Genomic DNA, 19550 nt, shown 5'->3' with positions numbered 1-19550 from the left:
TTAGTTTCGAGCCTCACACCGAGTACGAAGTATGATTGAATGAAGAAGAGGTTCAGCCTACCGCTATTAGATGTACGGGGCACTCATATGTTTACCACTAACAGGAAAACGGCGAACACAAACGGGCCATTCCATATTAAAGGTCGATGTTTTAACCTCTCCACACGTATGTCAAACGTAATGGGTCGAAACTATTCCCTCTTATCCCCCTCCACTCAACTTCTGGGATCGAAACTTAACTATGAGCAGCGGCGTTTCGATTACTTTAGTTACGTTCCCGGGAGTAAAGTTTCGTCCCGGGTCGAAACTGAACTCGTTGATGATTTTAATTTCGTGCGGGAACGAAACTGAACCTAGGCTTAGTATTTTCGTTTCCCTCCGGGTCCAAATGAAACATTTTCGTTTCGTTTCACTTGCCATTCCTGGTTTTGACGCTCAGTCATTCGTTGGACGTGAAACCCAAAACTCGCGATGGACTCTCCACGAGCCGCGGCAATGACACGAGACCTTCCGACCAAAACTCCTCCAGCCGCGACCGCGATTTGCGACGGCAAAAACCAGAAGGGCTGAAGAACGACCTCCTCGGATGGCCTCACCTTCGAAGACTCCGAGAACTGGTTCTTCTCCCCTCTTCCGTCATCCTTCTTACAGCTGACGCGGTTGCCCATCACTTGACACGTTCCACGGATAAGCACGCTTCTATCACACACACATTTCACAAGGGAACGCACTTTTTTCTAGCCGCCGATCAATCACTCCACTGGAACGAAAAATCTCCGCTGCATGTATTCCGATGATCGCACAAAAACCACGCATCCGTCGTCAGAATCCGCTATAACCTCCTCTGTTTCACGATTAACGCCGGCCGCTGCGAGGTCGGATGAAAACAGCTCGGAGGAGAGGGGGGAACAATGTTTTTTTTTACCAATACAAACACGGACGGGTGCTGCCATCTGGCGGGGATGGGGAAGACTGCTAGCAGGCGTCGAGGTTCTCCAACGCCATTCAGGTATGAAAATATCCCCGGACGGATCAGAAGTATGAAACGTCTCGTCCTCGCAATCGAATCAGATAAAGGAACAAGCAGATAGTGCGGACGTCCACTGGGATTGTACAATCGAAAACATGAATTCGATAAGGCAAAATATGAAGACGATAGATCAGAGGCATCTATGAAATAGGGTGGCCAAGTTAGCCTAAGACGAATTTCAGAAAAGATTTAGCTACCAACCACCCACCGCTCAGAGCTAACGCAGTACTTCGTACCTATCGACTGGTCCTATAATACTTACTTAATTTTTTAAATACAAATTGATAAATCTGCAATTGACATTACGGCAAAAATGATTTACACGTTTCACAAAGCTATATCAAAATTAGAATTATAATGTATAGCTAGGAAAAATCCTTAAGCGATTTGTAATATTAAAATTAATCCAAATAATGAACCGAATTTTCATCAACTAAAGAAGATGAGTCAACTAAAGCGTTATTAGCAATGTTAAACAATAGATGTATTATTCGAAAAAACATAACAATTTCCTTCGCTAAAATTACTTAGGGAGCGTTATATTATTACATAAGCACATTTTTTTGCCATTTACCCTCATGAAAAAATATCACCATTTCCATAACCCCTAAAGTAAGCCAACTCGTAACTTCTCTTTCCCCAGGAGTGCTTACGTAAATAATTGAATGTCCCCTGAACCTAACTTTACAGTGATCTTGGCCTCCCCTAAAGATACAAACCAAAACCGCCACTACAAATGAGTCTTCCATTGTAATAACAATATAATTTTTCACGTAAAATTCTAGGGGTAGCGTAAATGAAAGGGAACCCTGTCCCTTTTCCCTAATATTCGATACAGTCGCGCATTCCATCCCTTGATAAGTATGCGAAATCTCAGCTGTGAATCAATGCTTTGAAGCTAATATGGACAGTAATGCAACCAGTAACTAAAAATAGTAAAACCTTGGAATCGCATGTCTGGAAAAGATTTAGCCATTAAGGAGGGAAATGACTGGGTGAAGTGTATGTAAAGCTTCAGTTTTCATTTTTCCTTACCATTATTTTCAAACAACGCCGGGAATTGTGCTTGGAAAAATCATCGTGTGATTTGGGCTTAATAGCCAATAAATTTATGGGTAAACTTAGATATTAGCGAAAAAATTGCCCTCTTCCGGGGACAACGACACGATACGGTGAAAATTACGAAATAATTAAGCGAGGGATTCCCATAAACATCACAATTCTCTAAAAAAATCTTCAGCGCCACAACGAGTAAAAAGCTGGGCGACTAGCGCCAATAGAAGTAATATATATTTTTCTGAAAAAGGTTGCAGACTTAGAAAATATTTAATCCTCCATTTCATTGTGTCAATGATCAATCATGACCTACCCCGTCCGCCAGCTATTTGATAAGATTCTCCAATACTCCAATAATTTACTCCCTTCTCGTAATCTATAAGAATCAAATAAGATTTACGTCAAAGAAAAATGATTTTTGAACAAATCTTTTTCGTTATTTGTAATTTCCCGCACGACAATTGAAGTATGATTTAAAAACAATAAGGCTTAGGCAAGCGGAGATACAGAAATCAAATACATTGGTAGCATAATAGATGTAATAGATTCTTTTAAATGTTACTTTTACTATTAAGTATAAATTGATAAAATTTAAGCTGATAACATCCTCCTACCATTTAATTTTTACGTTTAAGTTCTCACATAAAACTTTTAATGAAAATAAAAAATACATAACACTACTTCACGCTGATATTGCCGAGCAAAACTGTATCATAGCCCAGTTGTATTAAATACTAAAGCATGTAACCCAGTAGTTGTTCAATACTATAAACCGTTCTCAGAGAGCAATCCAGGATGATAGCGTCCGCCTGACACAAGAAAAAACGTGGTATTGATTGGAGACAGGAACACATTATAAATAAAAACCTCTTTTTAGCCTACTAATGCCTCTTCAGTCCCACAAGACCAAAATTAGCACTTAGCAGCATCCCGACTGTGTGGTAGCCCGTTGAGAAGAGAGAGGGGGTATTGATCGAAAGTCCTGGGTTCAACTCCGGAAAAGGCCACTTAAGCACGTCCAGTAGCAGCTAAGTTGTTTTAGAGTACAAGATCTTGGGAAACGAGCGCAGAGTAAGGAAAGAAGCTAGTCCCACAGCCATGCAGGTGTTTCGTGATACCACTCTCAACTGGGAAGGAATTATAACTCCAGCCCACCCGCAACGATATTATTAATAAATAAATATATACTGTTAAACAATTCTTCGTTCGGTGCCCTATACATCTGACTAGCCCAGGAGGCCGGCTATTTTTAGCATTTTTGCGGGGATGGTGCAGGTAATGCCACAGTTTAACTCACACAACTAGAAAACGAATGCACGTTTCTAAATACAAATATGTATTGTAAGCATGTATTAATTAACGCATTTATTTATTTATATGCAAGACTTGGTCCCAATACTCTAAAATCATTTTGTAGAGGGGGGGGTCCCTAATCACAATGCAAAATGTAAAAACGTAAAAATACGTGACCGGACCACTACCGCTGGATGCGGATACTTGTGCTTCTACATCTACATACTACCCCGCAAGCCGCCTCAAAAAGACGTTTGGCAGAGGGTGTGTGGACATCAACCGTCAACATATAAAAAACAAATTCACAAGCAAACATACGACCAGAAATTATTAAAGTCCTTTATGTTTCGGTAAAAAAACCAAATATCACATCTATCCGTTCGGCAATACGTGGGCGAACCATCATATGCTACGGAAGGTTTACGTGAATGGCTTAAGGAAGTATATTTTAAGGCTAAGGAGCATTTCAAATCACTGGTAAATGTAGAGGATTTAGGTGGTTTGAGTATCAACTGCACTGAATTCTCAACCCCATTCTTACTTGGATTAACCCAGCCTTGCAGACTTGCGAAATTGCAATTCCCTTTTAAATTCACAATTAGACCTACTTTCTTTCATACATCTATAAATCTTACTCTATTCCATTTTTCCACGCTTAACTAACCATCTTTTCTCAAACAGGTTTATTATCATTCTCTTTCCCGCATAGTACTCGATCATCTCGCCAAGAAACTTCTGTAGAATTTTCTTTTCCTCGCCCACCGGGTCCAACACTCGTCCTTCCACAACTACAAACCCTTTAAACTTCGGCTGAAAGCAATTCGGGGCAGGTTTTCATCGTAACACGAAATATTTTTTTTTCTGACAGTATCATAAAGAGATCTTATTCATCATGAAAGCTTGATCGCAAAACACCGATAACCACTCCAAATCAAGACATGAAAGAATTACAATATTGTCAATAGGGTAGTTTCCTTCATCAAAGAAAACGAAAGGCATTGATTGCGATTCGTTACCCACCATTAGTGTATTCATAATACACAAATTATTTGGTTTTTTAAATACCGGTTTTGACGAATGGCAAGGGTCAAATTTTATCCTCATTTGAAAAAGGCCAGATTGGCGCCCATGCGATGCCACTCCACGTGACGTCACAGGGACCTAGTTTCTACACGAGAGGATAGGAGTTATACATCGTCTGAGGTTACCAATGCATGCATGAGGCACAGAGCTCAGGGAAACATGTCTTAATAATCACCTATTAAAACTGGCTAAGTTCGGAAAGTTATCTTCGTTTGATAAGGTATTAATAAACCTTTTTTAAGCCAAGCGCTACCATTCAGCAAGGTACTCAGCTATCCGCTAGCATCCTGCGACGTATCAGCGCTAAGCCTCGCCTCAAGGTCACCTCACCGGGCGGGAGGGGGAACCAGAAATACGACGTATGGAGATATTTCCCGGCATTCATACTCAAGCGTCGCGATTTCGCGCGCTTGAAAATTTTCACTTTTCATTTAATCGCGAAAAATAGATGTTGTCATTTAAAAATCTAAAAGCGTGAAATACGTAGTCCAGGAGTAATAATCTTTCGATTAAAGCAATAAAAAAATAATAGGAAACCACCCTATTGAAATTATGATGACTAATTTTCTAACGATGGCATAGCAATACAGGGTAGACATGAAACCACAGGCAAAAGGATACAAGGTCCTCCTTCCTTCTAAATGCAATTAAGGAAGCAATTGTGCCCAATTTTTGCGCTTCACCACGTACACTAATTTTTCATACAATCAATACGCGAAGGTTAAAAGTTTTATGAGACTGTGATAACTCGAAACGCACGAGCTCAAAAATGCAAGCAAAATTAGAATGGGTTCATAATTAAAAGCAAACCAATTTTTTTATTGTTTAATCCGTCACTGATGAAACATTTTACCAAAATTCACAGCTAACATTTGGAAATAGATTAAGTACACACAACAAATTGTAAAACGCGAATACTTTTAATAACACGCTCAAAAAAATTTGAGAATTGATACCATGCCAACGCCATGCCTACAGAAATCTACCGACAACTTTTTTGTATTTTTTCTAAGAGTTGGCACATACATTTTCGAGAAAGTTGCCTCTTAGGACATTTTGACAACTAAGATTTATGCTAAATTTTCAGGACCACCAAATGGTCGATATTTTGATCACTAGTTACTTATTTCTTAGTTTTTTGTTCGTGTATTCTCCAACAACCATCACTACAGAAAATCAGAAAATCAAAGGACCCACTTATTTTGATTACAAATACACCAAAAAACAACCATATTAATACGCAGTAGGATTCATCTAGGCGCAAAACAGGCCTCAGAGTGCCTTAAGGCCGTTTTACACGGTACACGGAATTGCGCAATCTGACGTGCGCGCGAAGGCGCAATCAAAATTGCGTCGTGTAAAGCGTTGAATTGCTAGAACACATGCGAGAATGCGTGGATGCGAGACGGCAAAATAGCCCCTGTTCTAATTTCACTCATGCATTCGCGCAATTCCACGCAATTTTAGAAATTAATGCAGCTCTAGCCTGCGCAATTCCGTGCCCCGGGCAAAACGGCCTTTAAAGATACTCTTTAAGCCTTACCTCAATTAAGGGCACATCGTTTGGATTGCAGTATCAGAAATATTGTTCCAATTGAATGCTCACATGGAATCCACCGTCTACCCCGGGATATAGAGATACACCCAAACGTCAACTTACATTTGGAAATGAAAACATGAGTGAGACCTCATACGACATCTGTGAAACAGCAACAAGGAAAGAATTGGAAAATATAAACTATCGGAATCCTCTTCACAATCACAGCGTCTAAGTTCAACTTGCAACGACGTCATCACATGCACAACCTTGAGTCTTCTCGGATCAATTCAGCTAGGAAAATCAACAGGTGGATGGGCGTGCCATGCTCAAAAAGATAGACTAGATATAAAATTCTAAGTATGAGACAAAAGATCGCACAACTTTTTGCGAATGCATATACAGACTGTCCCAAGGGTCGTGTGTCATTTTTGACCTGTAATTTTAGTAACTTTCCATAGAGCAATGTTCATGAAAATTGGCACACTTATGGGGAAAAGTCCTAAGTTTTGTTGAGTGTAAGCAAAATTTTACACTTTTGACCTTTTGACCTCACAATTTGGGTCCAAACCAAAAATTCAAATTTGCCTTATGGGGTTTCAATGTTAAAAAAATCGAGATAGAAAAATGTCTGAATTTCATTGACCAAGATGTCAATTCTTAGGGTTTCGGACCCGAGAAACCCGAAAATAACACTTTTATTTACGAAAATTCAACCGTTGACCCAGTAAGGTCACCCAGTAAGGTGCCCAAGTCAGTTTTGCAGTTCATAGTTCCGCATAACAGATTTTTTTGATCTCCGAAATTCATAATGGGGGTAAAGGTCATAGAGAAAATATGCAATGCGCTTGCCCCCCCTTCCTTCCAAAAGTTTTCCATGTCCGCGCAGTCTTTTCCAGCAGGCTTCCCATGCCCTCTTAGCTTCACGCCGCAGTTGATCATTTATTTATCTAAACATCCTTTTGATTTGCAGCTCAAAGTGAAAGACAAAACTCCGTTTAAAAAGATATTGGCTATGTCCGAAATCACAAGGTAAAACATAAAAGCAATGGATAAATCCAGCTTTTATTTTGATTGTATTATGCAATGTGATAAATATTTAACCACTAAAGAGAAATATCATAAAATGACAAAATTAATAGGATTTTAAACTGAAATGTGAACATGGAGTTTTCATTGTGCTAGTCAACCATCCAATTGCAGAAATGGTTTTGATTGCCATGCTCTCCTTCTCGAAGCTGCAACACTACACTTTCTAGGGCTTCAAGTTTAGAATATTTAAATTTTGTAAATATCGCACACCTAGAATTGTCCTGTACACGCTGCGCGGACAATAGTGCTCAGCGGCAAAAGCATCTTAATGGAGATGCCAAGACGTAGCCACAACTGTATGTCTCTGTTTTGATGAGATTGTTGGGTGTTCAAAAATCTCATCAAAGCAGAGGCATACCCAACCAATTTCCAATTTTGATTGTGCAGTGAGGTCCTGATAAATTTGCAGCCACTACTGTTTGCAGGACGAGGGACAGGCATGGGGAATTGCGGTCTTTACAGTCAAACTGGGCCTTTTCTTAACTACTTATTTAACATATTTTTAGGACTTTCATGGGAAAAACTCGCAACCCTTAACTTGAGCGTTACCAATGGAGGCCTAATGCTTAAATGAAAAGCGGCATAAATGGGTATTTCTATTTGCTTGTTAATCTTTAAAACCAATGGGATTTCAGCATAGTTATAAAAAAGTCCTATGTGGCGTTAGACCTCCTTAGGACCTTCTTTGAAGAGAGATGTAGTGAAAGAATGTGGACACAAAGTCGGGAAAAAGGATGTCTAGGGAAATAAATAATCAACAACGGCTCGAAACTAAGAGGGCAAGGGAGGCTTGTCGGAAAAGAAAGTGGATATGTGTACTACACCACTCACTTGGTCACCCTTCAAAACCTTCAGTTGGGGAAATTAGTTTTCCTAATATTTCAAAACATACATCTATGATCTTTGACCCCCATTATGACCCTCGATGGTAAAAGAAATCGACAATTAATATCTACGAACTGCAAAACTGACTTGGGCACCCTTTAAAACCCATGGTTCCACACTTTGGCTGTCATGATGGCCCAACGTTTAACTCTATGACCTTTGACCCCCATTGTGACCCTCGGAGGTCAAAAAACCAACAATACGGATCTATGAACTGCCTAACCGACTTTGGCACCCTTAATAACCTATGGTTTGACACGTTGGTTGCCATGATGGCCCGACGTTTAACGCTATAACCTCTGACCCCCACTGTGACTCTCAGAGGTCAATTAGTGAATAATACGGGTATTTGGACAATACCAATGACTTGGGCACCCTATAAAACCCATAGATCGACACCTTTGTCGGTATGCTATTCTTTTTGCCACCCTTATGACCTTGACGGTGACCTTACTGGGTCAACGGTTGAATTTTCGTAAATATAAGTGTTATTTTCGGGTTTCTCGGGTCCGAAACCCTAAGAATTGACATCTTGGTCAATGAAATTCAGACATTTTTCTATCTCGATTTTTTTAACATTGAAACCCCATAAGGCAAATTTGAATTTTTGGTTTGGACCCAAATTGTGAGGTCAAAAGGTCAAAAGTGTAAAATTTTGCTTACACTCAACAAAACTTAGGACTTTTCCCCATAAGTGTGCCAATTTTCATGAACATTGCTGCATGGAAAGTTACTAAAATTACAGGTCAAAAATGACACACGACCCTTGGGACAGTCTATACAAGAACAAAGTGGCAGTGCGACAAAAAAATTGAATTTCCATCGACAGAACGAGTTGATAAAGTTGAATTCCCCTTATTGAATTGGGTAAGAAATTTCCTATCGCACTCAAGATGAAAAAATACAAGCCTCGCAATATCAGAAACACCACTCAGAATTATCACTCAGCATAAAAATAACTGAGGGAAAAGGATAGCATATATCAAACAGGATCGCTAATAAAAATGTGGAAATAGTACAATCATAATTAATCAATAAAAGTATACTCATTCACCGAATAACCTAGAGTATGTTCAAAATCATTTCTCGTGCCACGTATTCGTTATCAAATATAGTGTAATCAAGAATGCAAAACTGAAAGAAATTCTATTATACCGGAACACGATCAGAAATTTTCAGTTTTACGACTGATAAACGTGCAAGGTTAAAAATATTGGAATAGCTGAGCTATAATCCCACTTAGACCTAAGGATTCATTTTGCTAGCCACAATTAAATAATCACCCAAAAAGATTTGCACAGTGGTGACGTCAGGGCAACCGTAGAGGGCTGACAATCGGTAAAAAAGTGGATCGGTCTGCCATACAACCCCAGCTCCTCGTCGGCACATGCAAACGTTAGAATGGATAAAATATTTACGACAATATTACTATTAAAGAAGATACCATTGCGGTATAGCTTGAACAAAGAGGTTAGGAATTTATGGCAAAGAATAAGATGGACTGATTGTTCAAATTAATAGCGGTTAATATTCATGATCATTCCAAAAACATTATGACAAGATAAATGCACTTACATACGCATTAGCAAAAGAATGTAGACTTTATGCACGTCTTTTTTACAAAATTGTTTGAAGTAAAAGGAAAATTCAAGGAAATAGGCTAATGATATTTAAAAATTTACAAAAAAAGGAAGAGAGTGAGTAAAGAAGGAATATTGATTTCCGAGGAAATACTTGAGATGATGAATGAGAATAAATAAATTACAGCAGGTACTTCTGAAGAAGACAAGGATAATCCAGAATGTGCAGTTGGGTTTCGATACCTCCACTGCACAAACGCTCAAGAATCGCCCACCGAATCAAATCCGCTCATTTAGTAGCCCAAGTAGTACTAGGTGGGCGGATTTGATTCGGTCGGCGATTGTTGACCGTATGTGCAGTAGGGGTATCGGTTTACACTAATCGGTGGGACCAAGCACAATAAAGTACGCAGCGGGGATATAAATCTTTGCGATGCTGAAAAGGACAGGATGGAGAATGCGTAGGAAACAAGAGACTTTCTACAGTTAAATACCAGTTGATTACTTCGTATTATTCTGGTCGAAATAACTACAACTGTCCCGAGAATAAGCTAAATTTTCAGCAAATATACAGCCTTGTGCCTCCGAAGCAGAATGTTATTATCTTAACTCAAAACTTGAAGCTATAACGAAAAACCATACGCGAGACCAAGTGTTTTAATAAAAATAATAGCATGATATTTCTCCGCAACCCATATTTCCGTTCTTTGACTATGTAAAGCCGTCCCTTTATATGTTCCTTTGCGGTAATGACAGCCAAAAAACTGAGTACTAACTGGAGTAACCTTTCACTGACAACATGATTTTATCATCAATTATGCACCTTCAAAGGAAGACCCTGAGTAAAGTCTAATTAGCAATATATGGTAAAGTAGAAACAAGAAGAAGAAATAAGAGGCATAGAAAACAGGTGTACATTAAGCTGGGCTTGGTCATCACCTCCCTTCCACTGAACGACCTATGATACAAGGGTTAGTCTGATAACAAATGTTACATTAAAGATCAGATAAGCAGACTCCAGAGACGAATCGAGGCTATTGTGTTCTAAATCAATTGACGATTGCATACTAACGATAACCACCTCAAGATTGCATATTTATTCTGCCTCGACCAAGCCACTATCTGCACACTACCACATACCACTTATCATCAAAAGCACAGTGTGGAGTCATTGCTATCCGCAGTCGTTTAAGCACAACTGGATTGGCTAATGCAGTCCGTGATGAGTACCACTTTCTTGGATACCGCTACTTCACTTACTATTTCTTTACAGAAATACTTAAGTACTCCATACCGCGAAACTTGATACTAAGGCACTTTACGATTTAACTTTAAATAGGCACAATATATACCTATGTCACTGCCAACATCCTGTTCAAACAATATTATAATAATAACAATATTATAAATAAATAATTATTAAGTCCTCAAGGAAATCCCTGAGGAAACAATGATAGTCTATACTAGTAAGAAGTGTCATGAACGTTGCTTGGCATTGGATGAAAATTACCTGCGCGAACAATTACCACTTCCCGTCTCGCTCATTTACACCAAGGTTGTTCACTCTAACCCGAAACCTGAATTTAATTCAGATTCAGTACATCCATGGCTAAGTTCTAACAACACGTATCTCAAAAATAGCATATTTTGAGGAGAGCAAAAAACCAAAAGTTCATAAAATTGAAAAAGAAGCATTCATTTGCAAACAAAGTTGTTTTTCGCTTGTATTTTATTTTTTTAATGTTTCTACGCTTTGTTTAAGATGCCTGCTTCAAACCGGCCGAATTTGAGATACGTGTTGTTAGAACTTATCCATCGATATAGAAAATAGTTTCGGTTAAAAAATATTTTAAATTCGCAGCCATTCACTCGTCAATCAAAAATAAAAATCCTAAATTTTGCCATGCCTATAAAAGTTGTCGACATCAATAGAAATCCGGCTATAATGAAATTATCTTAGAGTGCATTACTTACTGCAACATAATAACCTTATTAATCGCCAGTTAGAGCGTAAAACGATAATATTCAGACGGAGTAGTTGACGAGAAAGTAATATACACTACAATATGATTATTTTACTGTTTCCCAATCATAACCACTCAAACTATGGACCTGGAAAGTAGGTATGCATATAAAGTACGTTTAATAACAAACATAATAACCTCAAGGAAAGTAGAAGTGATTATTCAAATCAAAATTTACTTGTCACGAAAGTATAATAAAATAATTGAGAATAACGCAAAAAATAAATTAGAGGTAAAAAATTAATTAAAGGTATAGGTGTAATTTTAAAGGTGTACAATTGACGTTATTAAGAGGATAATACTCCTTTTTAATTTATGAAGTCATTTTCTTGTCTGTTTGCTATTGGTTTTTGTCCGTCCGGGCAACCGGCTTTAAATTTTCAGTGCAGATAAAAACCAGATGACAATGCATTCCTATATCATTTGTAGTTACAATATGGCTTTATGCATCTTCAATCGTTTTAGGCTTTTTATATATTTCGTACTTCATGTGTGGATGTTTATGGTAGCCTGTTAAGCCTTCCTTATAGAAGATAAAACTATTAAAAGAATATTGTAATTTATTTAAAAATGATTTAGAAACCACGTTTTTATTCTAACAAAAAAGAAGAAAATTAACCACCTTGCCTTGGTCAAGGGTCTAACGTTCAAAATTTTCAAATATAGGACTACAATTAAAAAATAAAAAAGGTGGAGTGCATCCATGCCAACGTCTAAAATAAAATTCTTTCTCCGTAAATATGTATTACAAAACTACAACTAAAAATAAAAAATATTTGAAGATGAATTTCTATCACTACATCGTCAAATTTAAAGGGAATGAGCACCTCGCTTTTAATTTTGAACATGCAGTCTTGTATCCAAAATTTTAACATGGGACCATGGACCAACGCACAAGTGGTTTATTTTCTTCTTTATAGTTCAAATATGAACGTGGATGTTTTTATAAATTTTTTAACTTATTTCAATACGCAAGCATAGATTTGAAACGAAAAGAGTATTTTCCTTTACTGGTACATCAGAAGCAACAGACGTTTCGTGTAGCGAAAGTCACACATTACCAAGACTAGTGCCCAAAGCCAACGCGTCAACTGCTTTTCAATTACTCGGTGGAAAGCCCAGGGAGACTTTTAAAAGGTGAGTCGCAGGAAAACAGTGAAATCTCAAGCTCCCATAATCTAATTTGCGATTGAGAAAGAGTGCCATCTGATTCAGCTTCATAAATCAGCCGCTAAAAAATGGATTTCCTCGGGAATCGTATGATACGTCGTTTTTCAAAATCTCAACCCAAAAAAAAGATTAAGATTTTCAGAAGTGGAGCATTTTACTGAGGAAATCTCTTCTACGGAGAAGGACCAATTAAGATAACGACTATGGACTACTTTGATACGAGAGTGAGATTCTTTTAAAAATGATTTCTCAAACAATAAAAGGAATTCTGCCGTATCAACCGATAAGAGATGACGAATACCCCAATACGTCACGATAAGAAGTCAGATATTGTATCTTAGCAGTCTCCACAGCTTTAATCATATCGCACTAACTCTTTTCCAGTTTCACGACAGCATTCTTCAAATCAAAGTTTCCCCACCCATTTCAAAGGGTGGTCATAGATGACGGCGAGCTCTAAACTTTGCGGCCACAATCAATTGATACATAAGAATTCTGACTAAATATTTATCGCAGCTTCACCATGGAGGAAACTGATCAAAAGCATACCTCAAATTATGGAAACGAGCGGCAACTATCCGAGTAAAAACAGCTAAAAATGTTCGAATATACGCCAATTGAATATTCTGGATTAAATATTAAGGAAGTTGAAAAACGACTTGACTCTGTTAGGAATAGTCAAGTAGAATATAGTGAAAATTTTTGATGATTTTTTTATTAAACAGCGCTAGAGAATTGCCAGTCGTTTTGACAGCTGGCGCAGCTTTGTAGTACCTACGTGACAATGGAGAAACACAAATTTTAAAATCCAAAGCATTAATATGGGATCATCATGCATAATATATACGATGGATTCATCGCCCATATGTTATGCTCCGCTAAATTCGTAGAGGTAGCAATACTGTCACACAATACTGAAACCACGAGTTTAATAAATCAGACAATCAATCACATGAAGGTCAAAATATACGCGATGACAAACTGCGCCGTTATAAATTCCAATCCGCAATGAAACTTTTACTCGTTGCCCGTACAAATCACAATTACCATGGGAGACAGGCGGAAACACCAATAAAAAAGCATTGAGCGGGCCCGGTCTGGAGAATAAAAGATTCGGAAACGCTAGTGAATAAAAAAAAGAGGCGGAAAACTACAAACTCCCAACTCTAATTTTAAAAAAAGAGCAAAAATTGGGCAAAATGGAGTATGTAAAATCCACCAGATGCTGCACTAGCAAATACAGCTATAGTTTAATTTTAGTTCCAAGCACTGAAACTGAAATATTGGGGCTTTAAAATTTCTGTGAAAATAAGTAGAAACCACAAGTTGGAAACTATTTCAAAAGATGGTCGAAAATAAGAATACGAAACATCACAAAATCTCTCACAAGAAAAAATAAAAATGAGATGTCTTCTGTCTAAATAAGAGTCATACACAATGTTAACAATTGTACATAATGCAGTGCAGTGCAATTCAATTACAGCTTCCCTAATGATGCGCAACAGCACAGCCTGGGAATTATGCAACTTAAGATATTTGCCCTGACATGCATCACGGCATAATCAATGGAGCCAGAGTCATCTACATTGCACTCACAACACTAACTCCCTCACCAAGTCAAGTCGTCGCATACGCTTCCACTTTGGGAAAGGCGATGTCCGCCATTGCTTGGCTAAACGTCTTCTACAGATTCACGGGGAAATGGAGAGTTGTCATGTTATTTTAAAGGTTTATTAAATGTATGAATATCGACCGGTATTTATGAAGAGTTGAGATGTTTTCAGGGGCTTTTAAGGACATAAATTTGAAGCGTGACAACAATTGGAACGCAGGAAATGAAGGGAAACCCCTGAAACTTTTTCTAGAGTCTTTTCCAGAAAAATGTTTGGTGCTGACTAATTGTCCATTTCTCTTAATTTTCAATTGAAAATAAATTAATGAACAAGTCTCAACGCTCATAGTTTCAGCATAATCGGCCACTGGAGATGTGTCTAACAATAGTGGGCTGTGACGAGTGTACTTCGTAGTTATTATAAGCCAATCTAGAGGACTCTGATTGCAGCGGTCCATACCAGCTCTCTGTTTCCCAGGACAGCTAAGTCCTTATTTTCCTAATTCTATTTTAATCTTTCATGAATGAATATTTCATTTTGCTCATTCCTTTCATACTATTCACCTCCCTTACATACATCTGTTAAGTAATTCGACCCTCACCCATAACTTGGCCAAATCAAAGAAGCACATTACTTTATTAATGTCCATAACCAGAACAATCATTCCATATTATTTCATTACAAAATGTTCACATCCCAGTCCATAAAACTTCTATTGTAACCAATGCCTTTAAAAGGAAGCCTGTAACACTAGATATAGGGTCTTATACGCACTGCATTTGGCGCTATCCCTGAAGCACGCAAGTTTCAATGCAATAAATGAAAAATGGGAGGATACAACAGTTTTTCCGTTCTTTTCGCCAAAAACAATTAATTTGCATCATTCACACAATGATGAAAATGCACCACCATTTCCATTTTTCACGGCTCTCGATCGAATCTGAGGAAAAAAAGACATTAACAAAAGTTAAAATAGTTGATCGTAAAAACCGATTCTATACTCATCAAATGAGGTCCACGGCAGTAGAACTGAGAGGAATTGTATTGCGTTCAATACTATTCTAAAAGTATCACGTTAACGCCCCTAATAGCAAAAATGAATTGACTTAAATTTTCACATTTAAAAAATATTGACTAGGGAGTAAGAATGAAAATATAACCTTGCCTATTAAGCTCCGTATAAAAGCATTATTTCATTTAAAAATAACATTCAAATTCTATTGGATTAAAATACTAATTAGAATGAGGCCGACTTCTTTACGTATCCAGCATTGTATTATTTTAAGTTATTAAAAGTGCTCTTACTAACTAGGCATGGATATGGAACGTACAACAATGTGGGTCATAATCTTCACTCTAGTCCACCTTTGAGTGAACTATCGAAATGAATTTGGCGCGACCTTCTCATTTATTAAATAACGATGATGGGGGTTTACTGCACGATTCTTCCATACCAAGACAACTAAAGTTTTTGTCCACTTCATATTCGATTCCTTCGCCGGAAAATTAATGCCATAGAAATTTGATAGGTTCATTTGATTCGATTAATCTACGGTTTTCGAGGACAACGCAGTAGACCGAATGCTATTTCGATGCTCGACGGTGTAACGATTGATGACGGTTGGTCTTCCGAGTACATTAACTGGCAATTTCGCTGCGCAGTAACCGAAAGCTGAGGCAAACACACACACCGCATGGCATCAGATTACTGCGTAATTTTGAAGAAAGCTGATGGTACATGGGATGAAATACACAATATTTAGGTATTGGGCTGACTATACTGTTGGTATTTTTTTCAATTCGCGTACATCGGAAAACTATGCATTTCATAAAGATAGTTAAGTAATTCGTTTGCATAATGCTGACCACGATACATCGAATAATTTACTATGATGATTTTGCGACGGGAGGCGATTTTTTATGGGGTAATACATCGCGACAGAGAGATTTCCGGTGATATAAGAGTAGAAGGGACAACTTAATTGACCACATTACGAGGCATGATGTCCTGATAAAAGCAACAGTAGAAGGACAGGCGGAAGGGAAGATGGGCTAGGGATGCCCCGAATGAGCTACGTAAGACATGTTAGATAAAGTATGTAAAAGACAAGAAACACGTCGCGCTAGAAAAGCTAGAGGATAGGAGAGAGGAATGGGGAGTTGCGTCAAACCAATCTTAAGACTGTTGATGATGAAATATCGCGATATTTTATCGTGTTATTTTCATAGGCCCTGATAAGGCTGTAGCCATCGCCCAAATATTAGTTATCGTAATTGCCTATTATCGATATTAAAACACTGCCGTGTCCCGATACTAAATTTCCAATACCGCCCAACCTACTACCCACCTCCCACCGGGCCCTCACACCCCTACAGAGAAACGTTGCTCCTAGAGGATTTCAAGAATTTCACGGGACCAGAATGGAAACGAGCGCGAGAGCAATGAGCACGAATATTACGAAAGAGGATCCTCAAGTCGGCCTCTAAATGCGTTGTCACCCACCACGAATTTAAATGGGTTTACAAAAGTCGCCACTCGCGTCGCTGACGGACGCATTGATCTGAATTTCATGGCGAAATAAGGAATAATTAGGGGTGTAAACCGAAATTAATACACACGATGATGCGACCTATCAAATGCATAAAAGCTCGATGCTATTCCTAGCAATTACAAACATTATGCATCAAAATATTGGAAAAAAAAGAGGAACGCATTGCACTCATCACCGCGTCGCTGACATTATTGAAAGCTGATCCAAAGGCGACCGAAGTGGCAACAGAAATCGGCCTTATGTGTGATGGAAATGAGCCTCCTCTAAGCAGTCCCCTTTAAGGCCGTTTTACATGGGGCACGGAATTCCGCAGGTTACAGCTGCATTCATTACTAAAATGGCGTGGAATTACGCGAATGCATGAACGAAATTAGAACAGGGGCTATCTGGCCGTCTCGCATCCACGCATTCTCGCATGTGTTCTAGCAATTCGCCGCTTTACACGACGTAATTTTGATTGCGCCTTCGCACGTACGTCAGATTGCGCAATTCCGTGTACCGCGTAAAACAGCCTTTAGTGTTTCCTTCGCTGAGTGGCCTGCTCTTTCATTTCCGGCAATCGCAGCGCGCCCAGGAAGTCACGTGAGGCTCGCTTGCACTCCCTCCGGAGAATGGGACCGAAAAGGAGCCAATTTCCCATCCAATTAGGTGCAACTGGAGGAAGGCCGAGTTTCAACAGTGAGCACGAAGAGTTTCCTAAAATTAGCTGTTTCAATGCTTACCGCCCACCCACCCCAGAAACGTTAAACGGAAAATTTCACGCAGACCTAGCGGGAATAACTCAAAACACAACAACAACACTCAAGACGAATTCGTTACCGCGACCTTCAGATATTCTCAAAGCAGGCGTTTTTCCAACCACTCAAAGCTCACGTGAGTCGAATAACTGAGTTATGACAAGTATTTCACCAGAGAGAAAAACAAAAGAGCTCACTAAGAATGCAGGGATACATTACAACAGATAATTTTCTAGCCGGACCTAGATGCTTTGTCAACCACCGCGCATTTAAATGTGATGACTAAAAAATCCACCCGCGTCGCAGACGAGGAAAGCGATCCCAATATCTCTAAGAATTAAATTTTAATAAGGTCAATTAACCGATATTCTCAATTGTGATTCATGATTTTAATTAAATTTCAATACTTTTCAATTATATACCCCACGACTATAAGCTTTACATAAGGCTGATGCATCCCCTATATCGTATCCTAGAATACGACAAAAATGAAAGAACTATCAGGTATATTGAAGTTTAAATTTCTGTTTTTGAACAATGAAAATACTCTTATTACACACTATCTAGTATTGAATTTCACAAGGTAGTAAGAATTTTACGTAGATGGTAGCAACATTAAGGCCAAGTATTTTCATATTTAATGACGAACACTACATTCAAGGTGAAGAGTGATAACTAATCATAATAAAGGGTGACAAAAAAGCATTTTATTGGGATGAAAAGAAATTCTGTACACTAATTTTCCAAACCACATGGGAAAGAAGACCAACCGTAACCAATTAATTTCATTTTGTAACTAGGATAGGGAAGTAGCGGTCCGCAAATGTAGAGCAAAACACATCAAATTCTATGCAAACAACTGAAATTTATAATATACAACCAAATATCTAAGATTTCACTAACAACAAGACCGTCAATTGTTACGGGAGAAAACGCGATAAAATATGCATCTGATACTTAAATGACCTGATGACCTTACTAGAACGAGAGCGATTCTTTCCAGTGGGAATATTACAAAAGAGAAGACAATAAATGAACAGAATCAGCACAAATTAATTCGAATCACAAGAGAGCATGTAAACGCATTGGATGAGAAGGTTCTGAGGGCACTTGCTGGCAGCTGCAGGTTTTATTAGACCAGAAGATTCTTAGAAAACACAACAATTATTAAGGACACACTCAACTGATGACCCAATAGGAAATTAGGTATGACTAATAAAAAATATCATCAAACTCAACTTAAGTGCACTCCAGTCCAAAGACACTATAATAAACCTGATTTAGGAGGAAATCCTAATGGGTGACGATAAGCAATAAACTATTCTTGAACCAATTGCAAAAGAACATTTCATCTTTAAGGCTTGAATTTCGGTTCACTAATAAAGAAATAAAATGATAGGCAACTTATCAAAACCATCCGCACATGCCACTTCATAATGATGGTTTTTTTTCGTGATATATACTTTGGTCACTTCGTATATTTGCTCCATTGATGCTACTATCCTAGGCATGCTTCATCCCATTTAACAATATCAATATAGACATCTTAAGCATAATTTTCCCCCTAACATTATGGGTACAAGTCAGCAAGCTATCAAAAAAGAAATGGATGAAATTTAATAAACAAAATCAAAAGCTGCACCTTTAACATTGCCCATTAGATTTTCTCCTATCTAAGACACAGAAGGACAAAAAACGGCTTCTGGAAGAAATATTCATACTACCCACGAAAAAATGAAGGTATATATTCGAGCAAAGGCGAAAGTGAAAACCCACCGTGGGTAATAAAGGATAAACTAATTCAACCACTCTATACCTCTTGCTATACTCTATACCCAATTAACATTGTTAATGATTGTCGGCCTCGTTGGCGGGGGGGTTAATAGGGTAGTTTCCTT

General features: G+C 38.3%; 1 protein-coding gene across 2 annotated transcripts in view; it reads right to left on the bottom strand.

Moving 5' to 3' along the window:
- The window catches only part of LOC124169759 (cAMP-dependent protein kinase type I regulatory subunit), a 300877-nt gene that overhangs the window by 265351 nt on the left and 15976 nt on the right, over nt 1-19550 (bottom strand). The window contains exon 1 of one of the 2 annotated variants that reach the window (XM_046548468.1): nt 597-866. The exons of the other annotated variant lie outside the window; for it this stretch is intronic. Coding sequence (XP_046404424.1) covers nt 597-668 — 72 coding nt within the window. The 5' untranslated portion in view covers nt 669-866. Of the gene's footprint in view, nt 1-596; nt 867-19550 lie in introns of those variants that run through there. 2 annotated transcript variants of the gene reach the window in all.

Source organism: Ischnura elegans, chromosome 12 (genome assembly GCF_921293095.1).
Source record: "Ischnura elegans chromosome 12, ioIscEleg1.1, whole genome shotgun sequence".
Taxonomy (NCBI): Eukaryota; Metazoa; Arthropoda; class Insecta; order Odonata; family Coenagrionidae; genus Ischnura; species Ischnura elegans.
Note: the sequence above shows the minus strand (reverse complement) of the source record. Positions and strands in the feature narration are given on the sequence as shown.